General features: G+C 38.0%; 1 protein-coding gene across 4 annotated transcripts in view; it reads right to left on the bottom strand.

Moving 5' to 3' along the window:
* Positions 1-20746, bottom strand: part of HECTD4 (HECT domain E3 ubiquitin protein ligase 4) — a 67075-nt gene that overhangs the window by 39824 nt on the left and 6505 nt on the right. For 2 of the 4 annotated variants that reach the window (XM_031592492.2, XM_031592494.2), the window contains exons 2-18: positions 16496-17013; positions 13830-13919; positions 13368-13498; positions 11335-11443; positions 10528-10666; positions 9499-9669; positions 8528-8720; positions 7099-7260; positions 6897-7010; positions 6202-6342; positions 5595-5827; positions 5137-5282; positions 3293-3363; positions 2541-2646; positions 1871-1991; positions 1329-1457; positions 75-199 (exon numbers count right to left, since the gene is read on the bottom strand). In XM_031592492.2, the coding sequence (XP_031448352.2) occupies positions 75-199; positions 1329-1457; positions 1871-1991; positions 2541-2646; positions 3293-3363; positions 5137-5282; positions 5595-5827; positions 6202-6342; positions 6897-7010; positions 7099-7260; positions 8528-8720; positions 9499-9669; positions 10528-10666; positions 11335-11443; positions 13368-13498; positions 13830-13919; positions 16496-17013 (2699 nt within the window). The remainder of the gene's footprint in view (positions 1-74; positions 200-1328; positions 1458-1870; positions 1992-2540; positions 2647-3292; positions 3364-5136; positions 5283-5594; positions 5828-6201; positions 6343-6896; positions 7011-7098; positions 7261-8527; positions 8721-9498; positions 9670-10527; positions 10667-11334; positions 11444-13367; positions 13499-13829; positions 13920-16495; positions 17014-20746) is intronic. The other 2 variants (XM_031592493.2, XM_031592495.2) reach the window with 1 other exon arrangement.

The raw sequence follows: 20746 nt of genomic DNA, 5'->3' as shown, positions 1-20746 counted from the left end.
AGTAGTGCTAATTGTGCTTGCACAATGAGCTGCAGGAAGCAACCACTCACTGTTTTCACATTTACTTGCCTTACCTTTGTTCTCTGTCAGCAATATCACTGTTTATTAGTGCTGTAGTGACTTGCTGCAGCATTTCTAAGACTTCATCACATCCTGTCAGAATTTGCGTAGCAAGAGACAAAATGCTGGTCTTCAGCTCCTGGGTACAAAAAGAGTTAAGATACTTAAATTCTTAGAGAACAAAAAAAGGCAGCAACTGAATAAAATGATGGATTTCCAAATTAAAATAATGATAATGTGACCTGGCAGGCCCGCAGCAGTAGATTCATCCAAGACTTAAATTTGATTAATGCTAAGCCCCAAAGTGCTGGGAGAAACTAGGTGCATGTTACAGGATGCACATCCAGTTTCTAGAGGAAAGGAATCCCCAAGTCCAGCACAGGAGAGAGCTGTTAGCCAGCCAAGGTACAGCACTGGTGACAGAATGTCCTAGCAGGTATGAGGATCACTGCAGAGAGAGAAACTGAACAATGAAAACATGGGTGAATAGCAAGACAGGAGATGTACTACAGTATTTAGCATTTACTCAATGAGCCTGAACAAATAACTTTCAACTGCTGTGGATTACAAGCACACAAAGTCTCAAAGAGAAGCAGACAAAGCCAGCTTAACAATCAGTATCAGAAGCTCAGAAGTCAATGCTGTTATAGAGGAAATATTGCTCTTATAAAAACTGTAAAAAGGCAGCCTGCACACTAGGACAAACACAGCTACTGTGAGTTCGTTCAAGACTATTCCAGCAGTAACATGACATAACATTTTAATAAACCTTGTTCTAGTGCTATTCATGTGATTTCACATGATGGATGATGGTTTACATGGAGACAAAGATGGTCACACATATGCTTTATAGTTAAAACTACAAAAATCCAGAAGCTTGGTAAAGTAAATGAGAAAATTCCTTTCTATGTAAGTCTGAAAAGTACTTTTTTTGGTACCATCTAGATGATAGGGAGGAAAGAGGGTGGAGGGTAATACATTCAGAAACGATTTCCAGCCACTGAGTTCTCTGACTAGCATACATCTATTAAAATACATTTTTATCCTCATGACACATATTTAGGGAAGTATTTGCTCTCACTAACATTAAAAGACTAAAGTTGAGACACTTTAGCTGAAGAACAGGGAAAAGAAGAGTCCATAGTGATGTAACCATACTGAGAGGAAAAGAACTTTCAAAACAGCTTAAAGAGTGCACTGCAGAAACAAGAGGAGTCAGAAGAACACTGACTGTAGAGAGCCATGCTGGAATAAAACTTGGTGTTTACCTGTACCTTCAATGTCTCTCCCTGTAAGGAGCTGTCACTGTCATCATTTTCATCAGGTTTAATCAAAATAGTGTTACTGAGGAGGTGGTTCTGCACAGCCATCAGATACCGCAAGCATGAAGATGCAGCCTTTAACATAAATAAGTACACTTCACATTATCTAAACACTTAAATCAAACTTGATTCAGGCAATCCTTTTACTTACAAGTATAAAAGAAAAAAGTACAGGAGAAGGACAAGCAAAAAGGAGTTCATTTTCATGTTGTCATGAAGTTCTAATGATAGACAAACTTCCTTTAAACTGAGACAGCTATCAAAGCAATGGGAAAATATATCCATTTATAAACTTATTTTAGCTTTTAGCATACACTGATTTACTTTCTCATAAGAAATTGTTAATGCATAGCATAAAAGACTTTCTTTTCCTGTATTTGCTCAGATACACTACCATGAAAGTCACACCTCTATATACTCAGTAAAGATGATGGATTTAAGGAGGAAAAGAAGTCAAGGGCAGTTTTATCAAAATACATTTTACTTACAGGCACAGTTGAAAGAAGCCTTTGAAAATCATCTTTAGATACAGTTTGGCACTTGGTGATTAAGACACAAGATTCTCGGACAACAATCTTGAGAATGTAGTGCAACAGCTCATCATTTAGTCTTTAAAATGCAGGAAAGATGCAAAAAAAGTTAATAACTTAATTAGTGTATATTTTGTACAGCCCATATCAAGTGTCTCTCAAAGCTCTCTCATAAATCACGTGAGGCCAAAACAAGAATCTGTTCCATTTGAGATTCACAGACAAAGCAAACCAAGGCCAGAACATCTAACAACAACAGACTCTTCCCAGCTTTGAACAGGTAGTTTTACTGCTGAAAAGTAACCTAACAGTGATACAGAGAGCAATGCCACAGTATTGTAATAGAGAACTATCACCTACAGTTACTATATGCATGGTAAACATCAAGGAATCCAAACTCAAGTTCACGCATGGAATTCTCTGAAGTTCCCCCTAAAACCCCAAATCACCCTCTCTCTTTGGTTCTAATGACATCCTAACCACTAACCACACAAGGATATATTTCAAGTCCCACTGCTACTAGAAATAACAAGTAACTAGCAGAATTTTATCCAAGCTTACCAAGAGCAAATAACAGAAACGTACAACACAATAAACCAGGAGAACGGAAGCACACTGTTTTCTTTACCTATAATGATCATCATCTTCACTCCCAAATCTGTTGTTCTGAAGCTGCTCTGCTAGATTTGTCAGGATGACGTCACGAAGTTGAGAGAGACCACTATTTCTCTCTCCTAAAACAGAATACAAAAATATTTTGCAAAAATAAACTCCATAAAACGTTGGTTCATTTCCTCAGGTATCTTACATCTCAGAAATAGTTACATTTACATTGCAACCCAATTGGCTGTTGATATTATTAACCTAAAACTCACTGTGCACACAGCACTGTTCTAAATTCCAATGACTGTAACACCTGAACACACTGCTATGAAGTAACAAATTACCATGCATCAGCTGCTTCTGGTACAGGCTTCCATCTTGTACTCAAGGTAGAAAGATTAATATCTTTCCTAATGAGGACTAAAACTACTTCTAGTCATTGTATAACTGCCAGGTAACAAACTTCTAAATGTTTCTAAACTATCAGCTAGATCAGAAAAAAATCATTAACACTGCCAGACAACAGATTTAGATCTTTCAAACTTCAAGCAGCAGCTTGAGTGAGACAAATTTTCTTTTGCACCCGAAACACACACAGCCATTCAGAAGGCAGCTTCAGAAACTCAAGCATCCTGTAATTTCCTAGAACAGCCTGGGTTCAAAACACACCAGTACTCCATATTCTGAACTGGTCTCCCCCAAAAGGTTGATAAGTGTTTTCATATTTTATTTTCCGTTAGAAATACAAACTCTCACACGTCAATTAAAAATTCTCACCTTCAGTTAAGACCAATTTCAATAAATTATTGATTTCTGCTTCTCCAGGATACAGGATATTTAAACCAGAGCTAAAGAAAAAAAAAAAGTATTACTCAACATACGTAAGAATGAACAAAGTCTCAATGGACTCGTGAAAAAGCAGAACAGATTTCTGGCTTAGTTCCTGATACACCATTTACAATTACCAGGCAATAGCTTCTTCCAACACAGAAAGAAATGAAGATCACAGTAACTACAGTATTTTGAGACTGTCTGAACTGTCGAAAATATAACACAGAATTCTTTCCTTCCAGAACATCCCCAACCTCCACTCCCCTTTCTAATTATTTCTCTACTGTAATGCTATAATGGTTCAGTAATAGCAGGGTGGCAGAGTCTTTGGCTACAGCAAATGAAAGTGAGCCCAAATGCAGCATCCAGGAACACCGAAATGAAAAAAAAAGGAGCTGCTTATCTTTGGAGGGCCTCAGGCATGCAGGAATCTCAACAAGAGATGCCCTCACCTCCACTGCCAACCCTTTAGTAAGGGCTGGGAACAGGTGGATCTTGGCTTCACCCCTTCTGGTCATTCAGGTACACTGCATGCACCTGAGCTCCCCTGGGTTGGCCCTGCCTTCCCACCAGGTGCTCAATCACCACTTCAGTCTGTGACTTAGCATTTCCACTACATCTGGTATGTCATTAAACTGGTATGTTCTCTATACTGAGGGAAAAGCTTATTGTGGCCTTCCTACCTCTGGCTCATGTTGATGATGTGATTCAAACACCAGGAAAAGTTACCATACATTGCAAACTAGGTTTGAGGGTTCTATTGATATCTGAATCCCAGTCAGAGACAGGAGGGAAAAAAACAAAAAGATATTACCTCCTGCCCTCCATCTCTGATTTTATACAAGTCATTGGAAGATAGCACACAAACCAAGAGAAAGGAAAGAAAGAAAAAACACAGGTTGATCGTCAGAAGACATTGTTCTCCTCAACCTTTGGAGCACTTCCCACTTGAAAGCAGATTACATTTGTGCTTAAGACATTTGAGACAGCTTTCCTTGTCCTTGAAATTTATGTTCTCTCATTTTCATAATATACAATCACACTTCTCACTACCTTTCCTACACTTAGTCATTCTACTATTTTTGACAAGTCACAGAAAGGAAATTACACAGCATGAGGCTCAAGAGATGCAGCAGCTAACATGAAGCTAAAGCAGCCATCCTGTTTAAGTGTTTGAAGTGCCAGCCCCAAAACATAATGCCATACTTCCTCTGAAACAGATTCCCATTTTCTAAGCATAAATCTGTCTCTTTGGACAGTCTTATCACTCCACCCATGTTTTAACCTGGACCTTCAATCTTACAGCATTCCTCAAGTATTACTCACTCTGCTTCCCTTAGCATTCCCTCTGTGTGGGAGAATTCCAGTGCTCTCATTTGAAATACTGCTCTAAAGCTAACAACACTGGTATTACCTTCTCCAGAGCACCAGTGAACTATATAAACTAAACATTGAAGACATTCCACTCACCACTGAAATGGAGAAAACCTTGCTGGAATTAAGCAGCTATATTATAATAAGCACTAACGAAATAACTCCAAAAGCTATTCAATAAAAAGCAACAAATGAAGCATGGCAAGAAAAGGATTACTACCTGTTATTACACTCTGATCATTTCAAACACAATTTATTTGCTTTTCTCCACAAATATAAATTAAAGTAATTATCATCACATGAAGTTGCTCCACATTTTCTTGTATTAAAATATAATTACTGAATACATCTTGAATATTCAGCTACTGTAACATTATAAAAGTATCTAAAAAGCGTTTGATGAGGCAGATGTTTACCTTATAGCCAGGCAAACTTCCTTCTGAATTTCTGCACAGATCTGGTCCCTTGGTGCCATCAACAACTGCCAAAGCAATAGGCCCGACCTTCTCACAATGTCTCTGTTTCTTTCGGTTTGTGGGCTGAAGAAAAATTTAAAAACCACCTAAGAAAAAAAATTAAACAACAACAACAATAAAACACAATGTAAACTACATCCATGTAACTTCATTTTTTGTAGTCAGCTTCACAAAACATTTGTCTAGGTTGCTAAAAAGTATCAGCCAAAAATGGAATTTGAATTTCCAAACTTTAGCATTCTGGCAGACCAACAAAGCATTTTTCTATTTCTATCCCCTGGCAGAAGAAAAAAAATGAAGTAAATAAGTAACTTCTCAGTTATTTCACCTTAATCTGTAAAGGTGGCAGTTACATTTCAATTAGCATGCTCAAGCTACGAGGAAAGATATCCTTGTACCTGGAAGACAACAAGGATGCAGCGTATTATACAAGTATCTCCATTCACCATAGCTTTCTCCATAATGTCACAGATACTGCTGAGATGATGGGCTTCGATTGGATGCTGCTTCCCCAAGAAATTTGTTATGGGAAGATTATTGCTGGCTGCAAGCAGATTGAGTTGGTGGATACACATGGCACCAACATGGTGCAGTAACTGGTTAATAACCTCATTTGTGGTTGTTGCATCCCCTAGGAGAAGAAAAACAGTTTAAACACTGTCTAAAAGAGACTACTGGGCTAGAATTTTCTTCTAAAATACATTCTATTATCATCATTATCTCTAACATCAGGGCTCCCACCCACATAATAAACAAAAGAGTTATCTGTGCTAATGTGATAAAGGTAGCAATATTCTGGAAGCTTTCAAATTTGTCTCTACTTGGTTTTCACTTACTTAAACCAAAGACTAGGCAACTCACACAAGGAACTTTTTCCAAGGCTTAACTCATGTTTTAATAGAAAGTTTCAGAAGGCAGTTTCTATGCATTTATTCTATGATATTTGTACATTTCACCATTTCACTCTTACTTGGTATGAAATGCCCATCTGTAGGTTTAGCTCACCTTTGGGCTCTGTAATGACGTGGCTCACTCCCAGCCTCTGGCAGACACAGTGGAATGCCTGGTTCCCAGGATTACACCACTGGTCAATGTAATCATTAGAGCAAGTCCATATCATGTTGTTCATAGTATCATAACAGGCACCTGAGGAAAACATTTTGCACACCAAATTTTAGACTAAAAAGAACACACAAAAACCAGACTAAAATACTTTTATAGTAGATATAAATCTAATTTATTTGCTTTTCAAAATCCTGTCACATGACACATTTAATAATAGTGCCTTGGTTAATTGGTAATAGTTTTAACCAAAACTGATAGTTCGCATGATGCAAGTTGTTGAAAGTGCAAAACCTAGAGACCCATCTCCTAATTGTGAAGGGCTTTCAAACACAAGCAGGTCTGTAACAGTAAATGTAAAGGGATAAATGGGGTATAAACACAAACGGTTCTATGACAGCATATTCTAAACGTTGTTAGAAGTAACATGTGTGCAGTTGTTTCAAATAATTAAGTCTCCAGTAGCAGTAACTAACATGACATTTCCTCAGGAAATTATGAACTTCCAAAAACATAAACTTGACAAAATTTCACTACAGATACAAAATCTCACTGTCTGCAGAACCCATCGCTGTGAATTTAAGTCCAACTAGTTTAAGGATGGGATACGTTTAATTTCTGAAACCAGATCTACCTACCAAGTCCTGGTACTAGAGCACCACGTCCAAGTGAACTTCCTGCAGCATCAATGAGATCTGCTCTGCTTGTGAACTGCCCATCCGAAATATTGAACACCAAGCTTGAAGCAAGAACTGCACAGAACAAAGTTGCCAATTAATTTCTGACAAGCTGATTGCTTATCACGAAGGACTTAACCTGCCAGAAATGTATCTGACTTACTTTTTAAAGATGACAAAGCACTTGTTCCTCCAAAGAGCGAGCGTGTTGCAGAACTGCCTGACCCACCTGGGGGTGGGACCAACATCACCAGGTATGTTCCACATGTGTATATTGGAGTCTTCCTTAACATTTTCAGTGGCAGCCCACAGCTTGTGTTAGCAGCTGAAATATTCAACAGGAATCAAATCAGCATGTGTGTCTCCACAACATTAAAACCTTAACAACAGCAGCAAACGAGAAAGAATGCTATTTGGGACTTTAAATAAATTGATACAGAAATTTATATAAGCTATATTTTGCAGTGTTTAGAAGCTGTGTGTAGGGCAGCTTCGTAATCCTACACATTCAGTGTTAATTCCCAGAACAAAATAATTTCATAGGTTATTTAGTTAAAGAGAATGACTTAAAAATTAGTACAGGTAGCAATTTCTGGTTCCAGCCTGAAAAATTATGAGGCTAAAATACAAGCACAAACAGAACTGTTTTAAGAATCATATGGTACTATGCATATTGAAGGCAGTTTTAGAGACTTCAAGAAAACATAAAAAGACCATTTGAGATTCACTAGGCATTTACTATTTTAAGTCCTCCTGCTCCACATGAAATGTATACAGTCATAACGATCTAACTCCTGCCAGAGCTGATCAACACTTTCCTGAGCACTGACTAAAGAACTGGACAAGAATAACTGCTTATTCTTCTTTAGCACTTTATTTGTAAGCTGGCAAAATACAGCATTTAAAATAGCTCTTCAAGCTAAATCTTTGCCAATTTCCCTGTAAGAATATTTATGTTCTCTATAATTTGTTTTTATGAAAATACCTCTGGTTGTTGAACATTTCAGAAAGCAAGCTCATTTCGTTTCAGATGTATGCATGAAAGAAGAGAAGCAATTGACAAATTGGATAAAATCCTAAGATTCTCTAACTTGGTCATTTCAGCAAATCCATAAGAAAATACCCCAAAATTATTTTGCAAACTACCTCAAAAAAGCAAAATTACTTCAAAATTTATAGCATTCAACTTGCTTAGGAAGCAAGAATTTCATCTTCTAAACTGCAGTCCATTTTTATATAACAATTCAAAGCCCAGTTAAACTAGCAGCATAGAAATATACTTTTCCATTCCATCACAGATAGCATAAATCCAGTCCTATAACTGCATACATAACCAAAAAGGGCACCACGTATACCAGTATTCCTCCACTTTCTTTCTTCTTAAACATTTTCCACAATCAATCACTAGCTGAGCAAAGGAACTTATAATTCAAACAAGAAACAAACACTGCACATCTCTCTCAAAGACTTTTCATGGAAAAAATGCACACAGTTTTTGACACCTGCTAAGAAATCAGTGATTACTCAAACTGATATTATGCATTAAGAAATAAAACACAAAAAATTCCTCAGTCAATAGAATCTCCTCTGACCTGCTTGGTCCTCTTTTAAAGTATTAGAGATGGTAGAGCCAGTGAGAGCAGCCAGTGTTGCTGATGGGGAGGCTCTGTACCTCGACAGCCTGCTCAGAAGCATCTCATTAATACTCTTTGCAGATTCACCTTCCTTTCGCATTAATATAATTCGTTCCTGTAGAGGATTTGCTATACATACACCATTTTCTACCTATTAAAAATGGAGAAAAGAAAAAATACTTTTAGATATTAAGTTCATAGGATACAAATAACCTAAAATGAATAAGATATATCAGGTAGGGATACAGACTTAAACCTTGGTGCCAAATTTCTTAGGGAAAAAAATGTATAGTTTCAGTTGTCAATATCAGATGCCTACCAACTGCTCCATGCTTTCCTATTTAAGTCTTTAGACTGTCAAATTAAAATACACACAAATGTATGCATGTAAGTGTGCATACACATATATAGATGTGTATATATATATGCATAGATGTATACATATATGAAAACAAAGGCCCTGAGAGAAAAAGGTGATTCTCCAGATTCATTTTGAAATGCATTTGGTTTTACACTAATGCTTGCCACAAATGTAAAAACATTTCAGGTTATAAAATGCAGAGCAGATAAAACAACGTATTTGTAACTTATGGGAACAGATTGGCTTTTAACACAACGAAGCAGATCCATTGTATGTAATGCTTTAAATCTTAGTACACTGTCTTAGCATAAAACTTAATTGCTAGCTATAATAAAGCATGTTTTACATTATAAGACAATTCCTACTGTGAGGATGATAGTTGTATGCCCTCTGAAGACAGAACTGAACAATACACCTTCTGTTTTGTTATTCTACAAACGCATTAAGACGACCTATTCAAATTACATCTATCAATATTATAATCCAATATTCTGTATTTGAGAACATTGGTACTTAATTGAACAGCAGTCATGCTACCAACTCACAGAAGACACCTAAATTTGCTTACTATAAGTTCAAAAACATCCATAAAGACAGAGTGGCCTTTTGGTGTTTTCTCATTCAGGCTTGCAGGAGACCAAATCCAGTAGAAATATGTACCATCTGAAGAAAGATGCACGGTGGTCATAGTACTGCCAACTGGGAAGTGATTTACTGGCATTGGGATTATTTGACACACCTACAAGACAGGGACAGCATCTTAATAGTTTTTACATATCAGCAGCTTCTTCATAAGATCAAACAAAGCCAGACCATAAAAAGCTCCTTGATGGACATAATATGACGTGCATTTGTTTTGAAGAGCAGTTGTGCAATATTTGCCAAATGGGACTACAGCATACAAACCCTTGCAGATCTAAACAGTTAACACACCTAAAAATGAAAGCATCTCTTTAATGAAAGCATACCCACATTATCAATAGGAAAATACACATGCTAAAAAATTTCACTTTCTGCAATTTCTCTGAAACACTATTGAAGCTTTGGAAGAAAAGGAGAATTCAAACATTGTTTCAAGAAACACACACAGGATGTAAACATGTGTATCCATCCTTAAAACCACAATGCAAAAAACAACAACATAAAAACCAAACCACAAAGTAAACAAAGTACTTATTTTACAAAGGATGACTAAAGAATACAATTAAATCAGAAACAATACCTGAATAAGGAGTGTTCAGGAAGCATATGTTTTGAGTTAAAGCCAAAGTCCATTTTTGCAACTGTTTGTTTTATGTGGCCGTACTACATTCTGTCTTTTACTCTACTACCATGAAGTAATACTTTATATGTCTGTAGACATAGATGCATGTGTTCATATAACATACACAACAAGAAAGAGTAAAATAGAGTAAGAGTATAACAACTTACAAGTTTCCTACAGAGCAGTTTTGTAGACTGGGGTTTCACAAAGGCAGCCTCACAAAGCAAGAAGCAGAAGCTTCACCACCACACTAATTAGAGTTAGGAGTGACTGCTATAACTTCATGTTCCCTTGCACTAACTCTGCAATGCACATACTAGCTGTTCCTTTTACCTGAAGGGTATGCTGATCCACAACCTGGAAAAGGGAGTGAGGCTTATTATCAAAAGAGACAGGCCGATGAAGAAGTTTGCTGTTGCCAAAAGCAACCCACCCAGCCTCCAGCTCCTCATTTCGGCAGTAGACAAAACCTCTGGCAAAAGGAGGAAAAAAAAATAGCAGCACATTATAATTCTTTAAAATTCTGCACTTCTTGTTTGTTCTTCTAAGAACTCACAACCACATTCTAGAACTTTGACCTTAAATTCAAGTCATTTTAAGTCATCAATTTCCGCTGTAAAGGTTTTAACCATAAGAAACCTCATGACTTCTAAGCAATAAAGAAGTAAGGCAGTACTGTTAGTTACAGCTGCACTAATCATATATACAATGAATAGCATAATTAGAAAACAAATACTTACAAAACCACTAATTGTACAGCTCTACATAAAAACTAGTCTCTGCTACATCCCTCTCAGCAAAGAAAAATCAACTATGTATATACAATATATATATATACACACACACACATATATGTCTGAAACATCAGCTACTCTGCTACTACACCTCTTTGCAGAGGAGGCTGAGCTGCTTGGTCTCCAAAGGTCCCCTACTACCAAGTTATCCTATAATTGCAGAGAAAACACTCTCAAGAGCTACAGATGAGAAGACCAAAATGCTAAAACAACGCTCAATGAAAATGCAGAACGCGCTCTAGTCCTGTTACTTCTAACATCTGAGAAAGGCTTACCAAAATAACAACTTCTTTTTTCCCCAAATGGATCTGCAGAATAGCAAATACTCATCTATGCTGTCACTTACCGCAAGGTACCGTGTAACCCAGATCCTAATTTGCTTATTCCTTTTCCCACTGAATTTGTTGTATAAAGGTAGAGGCCATCTGCTGCAAGACAACGTCCTAAGTCTGCATCTGAACCAAAAAGAACGAACAGAGCATGGATTTTCTATGTAACAAACAACACTAGAAATTCTCCATGGTTCTTGTTCTTCTGCTGAAGCTACAACAGTAACTGAAAGCCAACAGATGCTCACAACAGGCCACAGTTGACAAGTCAGAATTACTTTTTTAATACTGAATTTACTACTCAGTGTTCTAAGAGATATCGTAACAGTTAAACTTCAGTTCATCTTACTGCAACTTCTTTACCTTTCTTTCGTCCCTTAAAGAGGCATTTGGAATACACACAACGCACGCAAACAATACGAGGTTAATTTCTTAGTGATACCAAATAAACCCAACAGGAATTAGGGGCTGGTCAGCCAGCTTCTTCTTTTAGACAATAACTGACATCGGTACGGTTCTGAACACGACTCAAGTGGCCATCATCTATTTCTGGTGAATTTCCATTTCCTGCATTGTGTTCTCACATCAGCATTAAGACCACCTGTCTTCTGGTATTACTGAAATAATTTTAGTATTATTACTACTACTTTAAGCAGAAGCTTGTGCCATAGGTTTAAACTGGCTTTCTTGCACTCTATTCAAAACCATAAGTACAGTAGGAACCAGTACCCAACATCATGCTTAGAACACAGGATTAAGCAACAAAATTCATTTCAAGTGGAACATTCCCTTAAATACAAACCAACTTGGACATCCGCTATTAAACACTTTCAGAATGACCCAAAGGAGCAGAATATAATTCTCCTTTTGCAGCAGGTAATGTTCAGTACCCAGGACTGGAAGCAAGATTAATGTGCAAGTTAACATACAAGTACAAGCAAGATTAATGCCTATATAAGCCTTCCCCGCTCAGGACAAGTGCCATTACCATAACATACAGCTTGTGGGAAAGGAGCAGTATAATTTTGAGCCTTGATCTAATTCCTGGTACAATACCACACGTCTCTTCCAGGCAGCAAATTGCCCCTTCCACCTCTGAACTTTGCTAAAATTAAGACAAAATGTATTTCTGCCACAGCTCTGTCACTCAGAAAGCAGTAATTACTAACCATCAAGAAGGGACACATAGGACAAAGCCCTGTAACAGAGATGTCAATAAACCGTTTCAGTCAACCTATTTAAATTCACATAATCACCACAGTCATCCAGGGAAACAAAAAAAGGCACTGAACCTGTACTTTTAAAAATAAACATGTTCTGCCAGTGATAGCTACTGAATACAGGGATACTGCACTTGACAAATAAATTACACTTACTGAAAGATTAATGAGGGGATAATGACCAAAAATCAGTTTGACCTCCCTGAAAAATTCCCACTGAAATCAGGCAGGGTCACCATAGCTACAGCTTTTGATGGTTTGCTTCACCTAGATCATGAGACCAGTTAAAAAGGCACCTGCACTGCAGCAAGCACAAAGTAACTCTTCAGACACCTATTAGCTCGTATTTTAAAAGCTACACTAAGACTAATGCAACCTCTTTATTTTAATTCAAAACAAGATAATTTTTCTTATCTGATTCCCAAACCAATTTATAAAAAGTCACTTGCATATTCTGGTTAGATTAGCTTGGTAAGAGTTGAGATGACAAGCTAAACAGCACACACTATTTAGCTCTTCTATACAATTGGGTCAATGTTTTTTGTCTGTACATTTAAAACTTCAGCTTTGAATGTACAGACTCTGACAACAAAGTGCCCAGCCAGCTGCTGCCCTCCCACTCCTTATCTATCAGGCTTCTCTCCATTCTAAACCCCTCAGCTTTCAGTTACCTGACCCGTACTGTAGCTGCTTTTACACGACTTCCAGCAGAAAAGATGAAATCCTTTTCAACTCTACAGCCCTACATCATTTGATTTTTCAAATAATTATCACCACAAAAAGCACTTTTGTTCTCCTCTGCTAATATTGACAGACACGAAATAATTCACCTTTATTTTCACCACTGGAGCTACTGTTGGCATCAGGTGCAGGTAACATGTCTTCAAAGCCCCAGGACACGATATGCTTCCCTCCAAGCAAACAAGAAGGTGAACCAGGACCTCCCTCCAAAAGCAACAACCTTTAAGCACAAAACAAGGTAAGATGCATAGAGAACAGCCATAACAAAAGCTACCTTCATCAAAAGTTTAGATGAAGTTTTATTTATTTTAAAGCATTTTTTCCTTCTGTCACAGGACAGAAACTACTTAGAGAAATCACTAGCATGTTACCAAACAAATTACTGGATCCTTTTAGATTTGACTTTCTAATGTCTTCCTTCTTTAATTGAAGAAATTTCAATCTCTGCTACAGCTTTCAAAAACCCTAAAGCATTTTCATTACATTTAAAGACATTTATCATTTATCAGAGCCAAGATAAAACTGCTACGATTAGAAAAGTCACTACAGACCTGTATAACACATCAGCCACAGGCAAGGTTCCTAGATCTGTCTGTTTCTGTAATAGATGCACTGTATGAACAAAGGTTTTCAGCGACCCTCTAAAAGGATAAGAAAAACATGAATTAAAGATGTCTATTGAAAAAAGACTCAAAGCACACAGACAACAGCATCTACGTAAAATATAATATCCAGTACCATAAAGAAAGAGTAGCAAAGATATTTCATCAAGATTCTTTTCTAATTTGCATTTCTTTTCTGGTTGATTTTCATTCTTTTGTGGAGGAAGAGAAAAGAGGAAGAGAGGGTAACAGAAAGGAAGAAGGATGCTGGCTAACTGCCACTCTAAGTCACACTGTCTTTTTGGAAGAGGACGAAGCACCCTGCAGGTAGGGAGATCAGCAACTATGTGATAAACAACACGTTCAGTAAAAGCTATACAGGCACGTAATAAAACACCTCAGGTTTACATCTTTTATAGGCAGCTACTTTCAATATTTCTTGTTGCTGACTGAGCACTTTCAGATCTTCAAATACAATATGTGGGTCTTCCTGGGACTGAGGCACAGCATTATTAAGAGCTGCTGCAGACATAACCCAGAGATGGCTTTCTTGTGTTAAATAGAGAAGAGTAAAGTGAAGTAATGAGTTTATTATCATGAGTTCAATTACTTTACTTCTGAACACAAAGATGGAAGCTCTTTCCCTTCTGAAGTGATGGATCAAAATGTATACAAGAACCAGAGAGCTACTAGAGCAAAATTAAAGCCAAGTAAAAATTACTTCTTATCCTGCATAGAAACACATTGCTTTAAAATTTCACCATTGTATTTATAAACAGATGGAGTTCATAATTCTAATTATAGCTCTTGTTCATTTGCCTGTTGAATTGTTTTCTTTAGAGAACTCATGAAATCTGTGTTCTAACAAAGAGGAAAACTGTTTGTTGCGTTTTGTTTTGTTTTTCCCTGGCAGAAATAGAGGTGTTTAAAATATATCTAACTTACAGTTTCTGTTTTAAAGGTCAGGGTATCAGAAGAAAAGCCATCTTCTGAAAGATGTGCTGGCTTGATTTCCAGGCACAACAGCCTAGCTAAAAACAAGAATCTTGACAGTGCCTTACTATGACAGTAGCTGCTTATGAATCGATTTCTTCAGAAGCATGACTGCTGAACTGAAGAGATTCCTACCAAGCACTCTGCTGAAAGCAGCCTTCTGCTTTCTGTCACACATGGGCAGTCATGGGTCCTTAACTCTAACAGCCGCCATCTCCTCACCCACCTCCAAAACCACGTTTTCCCCACTGCCATTTTCAGCTGCATGCTCTCACAGATAAACCTCAGCTCGAAGAAAATTGATGCTGAATACTTCAAAGCACCTCAATTAATTATTTAAATCCATATTCACCCTGCTGTTTTATTCTTAGCAACTCAAAACACAAAGATTGCAACCAAGAATCTCAATAATCATCTCATTTTGAAGACTCTCTCTTTATAACAGGTACCCAATGCACAACATACATATTTAAAGGAAAAATGCAGGGCTTCCACGGGTAAACAAAGCACGTCAGATGTTGCATCTCCACAAGCAGCACAAGAGAGATTTGCAAAGGAAATACAAAATCAACTTCCATTTCAAAAGCATTATTGGAAATTTAGCTTTTACACATTCAACCAAAAACGAACATGCAATAATTCCTGAAAATGGAAATCTGGGGAAAAATATATACATACATATATATTTGTATATATTTATACATGTATGTATAATATATATGTGTACACTCTTTACAAGATCCAAACCCAACTTACTATTTTTCCAAGCACGCTGCTTTTAGATAAGGTAGTTGACAGTGCAAAATAATTTGCCACGTGAAGTAAATTTCTTCATTACAACAAGTACACCAGAAATAAAGTGTTTTCTATTTGAAGAAACACTTTTTTTTTTTTAAGCAAGCTGTGACAGTTCCTGAGAACTTCAACATCTTAAATCAGAGTTAAACTTGACAGACAAGGCTGCAATCTCAGAAACATTAAACATGAAGGCCGAGATTGCTGTGCAAGAGCTAAATGCTGTAGTCCTGTCCCCCTCCCCAAGTCCAAACCAATAAAAAAGGGAATCTGTATTAAAAGCAGTGATGGCCATTTTGTCCTAAATCACCCAGTGCTGTGCTGAGCACACACAGGACATGCGATAATCCAAACTATACTCATTGAATTCTTCAGAGGCAACCAAATGAAAAAAAAAACCTCCAGATGTTTCACAAGGCAACAGTGAAATCTGGAATGAGTTGTCCTGAATCTTATCAGCAATGATTTTTTTACAGCCAAAAGAAGAAAGATTCATAAGCTACAGGACTAACAAGGCAGTACAAAGGGCAAAGGGACACAACTTTCCTCCATGACAAAAACATTTGGAACTATTCCTAGAACAGATCGTTGCAGCAGAAGCAGCACTATGCACATTTCTAACCTAGATCCTTCTGCTTTATGTATGTTGAACACACAAAAAAATAAATACTTAGTTTGCCAGTTTCACCCTTCCCATACCAGTACTTAAGTGTTAAGAAAAGACTAAAGAAAGCAGCAAATGAATGTCAACAGCGTGAGCACATCATTTTTGATTCTTACATTTAAGTATAAATGCTATCAATATCATCTCAATCCAGTTTTCTTACCTTGCACAAGCCAAGGCAACTAGGGCAGCAGCAGCATTTTCCTTTTGCTTATATGGGATCTGATGACCTGAAGCAGAAGTCTCTTCCAACCACGAGCACAGCAAAGACTCTATCCCATTGAGACAGTCAGCTGGCTCCTTAGTCAAGCTCAAAGGCTGGCAGTCTCGAAGGCAATTCAATAGCACCTCAGCGGTTATGTTACAGAGAGAAGGGTCTGTTCTACTTTGAGACTGAATGAGGGGAAAAACCAGCAGAAGCCCCATTCGTGAAGTAAAGGGCGCCTGCTCAGGCTGCTGTAACAAGCCTTGACGTTTGAGTAAGGCCAGTGCTTCTTCATCCCCCGAGCTCTCCCGGTCGTGCTGCTCCTCCAATGCCAGCTGCCGCTGGGCATTCCAGAGTCCTCGCAAGGCGTTCAGGCGGTACTCCAGCAGTCGAGCATAAGCATTGCTCTGGTTCCCACACACAGACCGCAAGCGCTCAGCTAGCTCTGTTGGGTTCTTGGTCTCAAACGTAAGGATCTGAAAGGAAGAGAGGTGGTATTTATACAGGTTTTCTTTTTCTTAGAGAAAAACAAGGCGTGCCTGCAGAGGACAGCGGATCTGATAGCACGCTATGATGGACTGTGGGATTTTGGGGGTGTATGAATCAAGCTAAACTGGAGGCCAAAGAGCAGGGAAGTGGCATGCAGTCTGTTACTGCTGGCTCAGCACTGCCACTGAAGCCCAGGATTCAATGGTGATGCAAAAACAGTACAGATTTTAAACAAAAACATGTATGAAATATGTTAGAGCTCCACTGCGATAGAATTATTACTATTTTTCTTTTTAATTGAGGCAATTCTGCTAAGAAATTCAGGACTGAATGACGATGATGTTTAAAGCTCCTCTATGAAAAATAGCCACCAATACTGTTATAATATTCCGTAATAAGAATCTGCACATTTTAGTTCCAGGACTTTCTGAATCAAAATGCCATCAGTTCTCTAAAACATATTAACAGTTTTGTTGTGTGCTCTCCCCACCTTGTTTTCCTCCCTCCTCAGTTTTATCATATTGCAATGAGCTATCTTTTCCAAAATATTTCCAGTTGCTGCCATGGCTTAAAACCTGAAAGCCTGCTCTCCTCATCATTTCAGACAGAAGAAAGAGGCCCTCTTGGCAAAACAGGAGACAAAGCTTCAACACAAAACAAGTAAACCATGACAGAAAGAAACATATTTATGGGTTAGTACCTAGCCTGGTACTTGAGCTCACAATTCAAAGTAATTTACAGACGACTTCTCCCTTTACAACAGCTGAGATCAGCAAAGCCACTTAAGCTCTGGCAACCTCAAGGAAAGCAATGAGCTCCACGCTTCCTGATACTTTGGATTCAAGGTCCAAAGGGCTTCTGCCTGCACACCACACTGCTCTCATCCACTCTCATGCACGCTTCTCAGCCCGTTTTCAAGCTCCATCCTACTCCCATCCCACTCCCTTTAAAAAAAAAAAAATTTAAGAGATGCAATGAACAATTCCATGTCGGTTCTTTGTTTAACATTATTACTATTTTATTGTAGACAGAATCTGTATGGAATATGAAACATATTTATGACTAACTGTAGAATTTTGAACAGCTTGATAGAACACTTCAGGACAAATCACATCTGCCATTTCTACCAGCACCCCCTACTACAGTCAATGAAGGAGCTTCTCACTACAACCTAAACACTCCTCACTCCAGACAAGAAAGGTTCACTTTAAAGTGCAATTCACATAATAATTACTTCAGTAGATGTTAGGACTAAGCTTCTTAAAACCCAAGAATCTCTTTTTATTAATTTCTTCAAAGAGATTAAGAATATTAATTCCTAAATCACATACATTTAAAATAACTACCTCCCATTAATTTGTGCGTTCTATTGTCTCAAAATTAAGCTTAATTACTTTCTATTATAGATGCAATCACACTCCTAAGCAGTTTGCTTCTGACTTTCTTGAACTGTACTACGTAGGTGATGGATCCCCAACTAAGCAATAATAAACTACAGCAGTGGAGGAAAAAGGAATCAACATTTTCAGCTAGAAGAAATGCTGACAAGGTCTGTGTCTCCAGCTTTACTAGCAGCAGAGACACCACAAAAGAAAAGTTGCCATGCCTAGCTGGCTTTCCCTTTAGATTGTCCTTTTAGATTGCAATAAGCACTATGGCTATGAATTAGCAGTTTGCCTTTGTCTTCCCCCCCTTTCCACATACACAGAGGAACCCCACAATCCACGCTAGGTTGCATTTCTTAGCTTAGGTACAACATTTGAAGCCATTTCAACCCACCTTATTGGCCAGAGGTGAGTGCTTAAAACCACCCGCAAAAAGAGCTTTATGACTAAATTTTCACATTGACAGGCAGCAACAAACAATATGAGAACTTCCAGGGTTCAGATGTACTCCTTAAGATCTTGGTACACACCCACAGAACAGCCCAGTTCTCACTGGTTACCCAAACACCCCTCCTGACCTGATACTGACAGAGCTTCAGCTGGTTGGCGCTGCACACACGGCTTCCCTTTGCAGTCTGAAGGCTTCACAACAGACTCACAACCTTTGCTGAGGTTTCCTCGGCCCACTGACTACTTTTCTCACATTTCCAGGCAAAGCTTGTTATCCTGAAGTCTATTTGAAGTCAAAGCAGATTAAAGCAAAATGCAAGAAGTAAACAAATAAATGTTCATGAATTCCAAAGCAAACAACAACTACCCACTGCTTAGAAAAGAAACAGAAAATCTGTTCTAAAATAATTCACAGGAAAAGTAAGAACAGAAAAGTCTCTCCCATCCTTTTCCCAGCTGACTTACTGCAGACCTCACTGGCATGTGGTTCCATTCCAAACACCTTTAGCCCCAGGCTGTACCCACTGGAGGGTTTCTCCTGGCTATAAAAGCTGGTGTACTCTGCCAAACCTCCCTTTTTAACCCCTCCAGCAAAACTTAATCCTTCTGCCCCAAATCAGCTTATTTTCTTCCTATCCAGGAGCTGAACTTTGTTAAAATAAGCACAGTCATTCTCCTACAGACACACATCTGTTACACCTTGGACCTACATTTGCCTATACAACACTTGGGAAGACCTCAGAAGCAAACAGACCCCAAAAACTGACACAGCACAAGCAGTCACCTGGACCTGCAGATCATAGAATATGAAAATCAGGGAACAAATCACTGCTTTGCCATAGAGCAAGTTATCCAAGTACCTACTTACACCTCAAAAGATGGCCTCTAACAGAAATGGAAGGTCAACAGTAACATCACCACAATGGTATCAAAAACAAATTGAAGATTTGTACGTATGTGTAAGGGAAGGTCACAAAATAAAATCTGAACGTACAGTTTGTGATCAGTACAAGTCAAAGAAAACTTAAATAGCCACACTACAGAATAAGACATGTTAATACACTAAGAAAATAAGGGCACAGGAGGTGAAGATGCTGAGTGTAAGTTAATAATACAATGACAGTGGTAAGAAGACAGAGAATTGAAGGAAAAAAAAGTCTTAAGAACACTGGTAGAGCTAAAGTAGTTCATAGTTCAATTTCTGCTTTTAGATAAGACAATTCACATTTTGTTTAGCAACAATCAATAGCATTACACAAACAAAAGAATCAACCCCATAATAGAAATGGAAAGATAAAGAATAGCTCCCGAAGAACAACAGCAAGCAAAGTTGCAGCTTTGCAAGCTACTTTGAAAGCATTCCATAATCAAGATGCTAGAATTAGGGGAAGAAACAAAACAGCATCAATTTTTAAGCTCCCTGCCTAAACGTGATTCTGTAAGTAGGGTAAACATCACGTTGGAACCTTTTGCAAATAAGAATTCTGCTCTTCAGTCACTTTGAAAATCCAGTTCCTGCACTGTGACTGTAATCATTACCTATTTAGCAACTTAAAGTCAGCTTTCAGTCAGCAAAACTGCCTTGAAAAGTTTGTCTGATTTTCAAAGGCTGAGGTTTAATGGCCTGAAGTCACCTATCAACACTGCGTTATTACAAACTTGATTGTAGCTCCTTTAATTCTGCACTAATCTTGTTCTTGTCAATTATTAAAATTGATATAAAATATCAAATAATAAGTATTTTAAGAAGAAAATGGTCGATCCAGAACTTCAACAGTCAGTTCACTGATATCTTCTTCAACACCAAGAGGCACAGAAGGACCCACTTCAGAGGCCCAGCGATGGGTAGGACAGCCCCATTCCCACTGCACCTAATTTCTGCCCC

This window comes from Phasianus colchicus, chromosome 18, assembly GCF_987193195.1.
Source record: "Phasianus colchicus chromosome 18, bPhaCol1.hap1.1, whole genome shotgun sequence".
NCBI lineage: Eukaryota > Metazoa > Chordata > Aves > Galliformes > Phasianidae > Phasianus > Phasianus colchicus.
The sequence above is the reverse complement of the archived record's forward strand: the minus strand, read 5'-3'. Positions and strand labels throughout refer to the sequence as shown.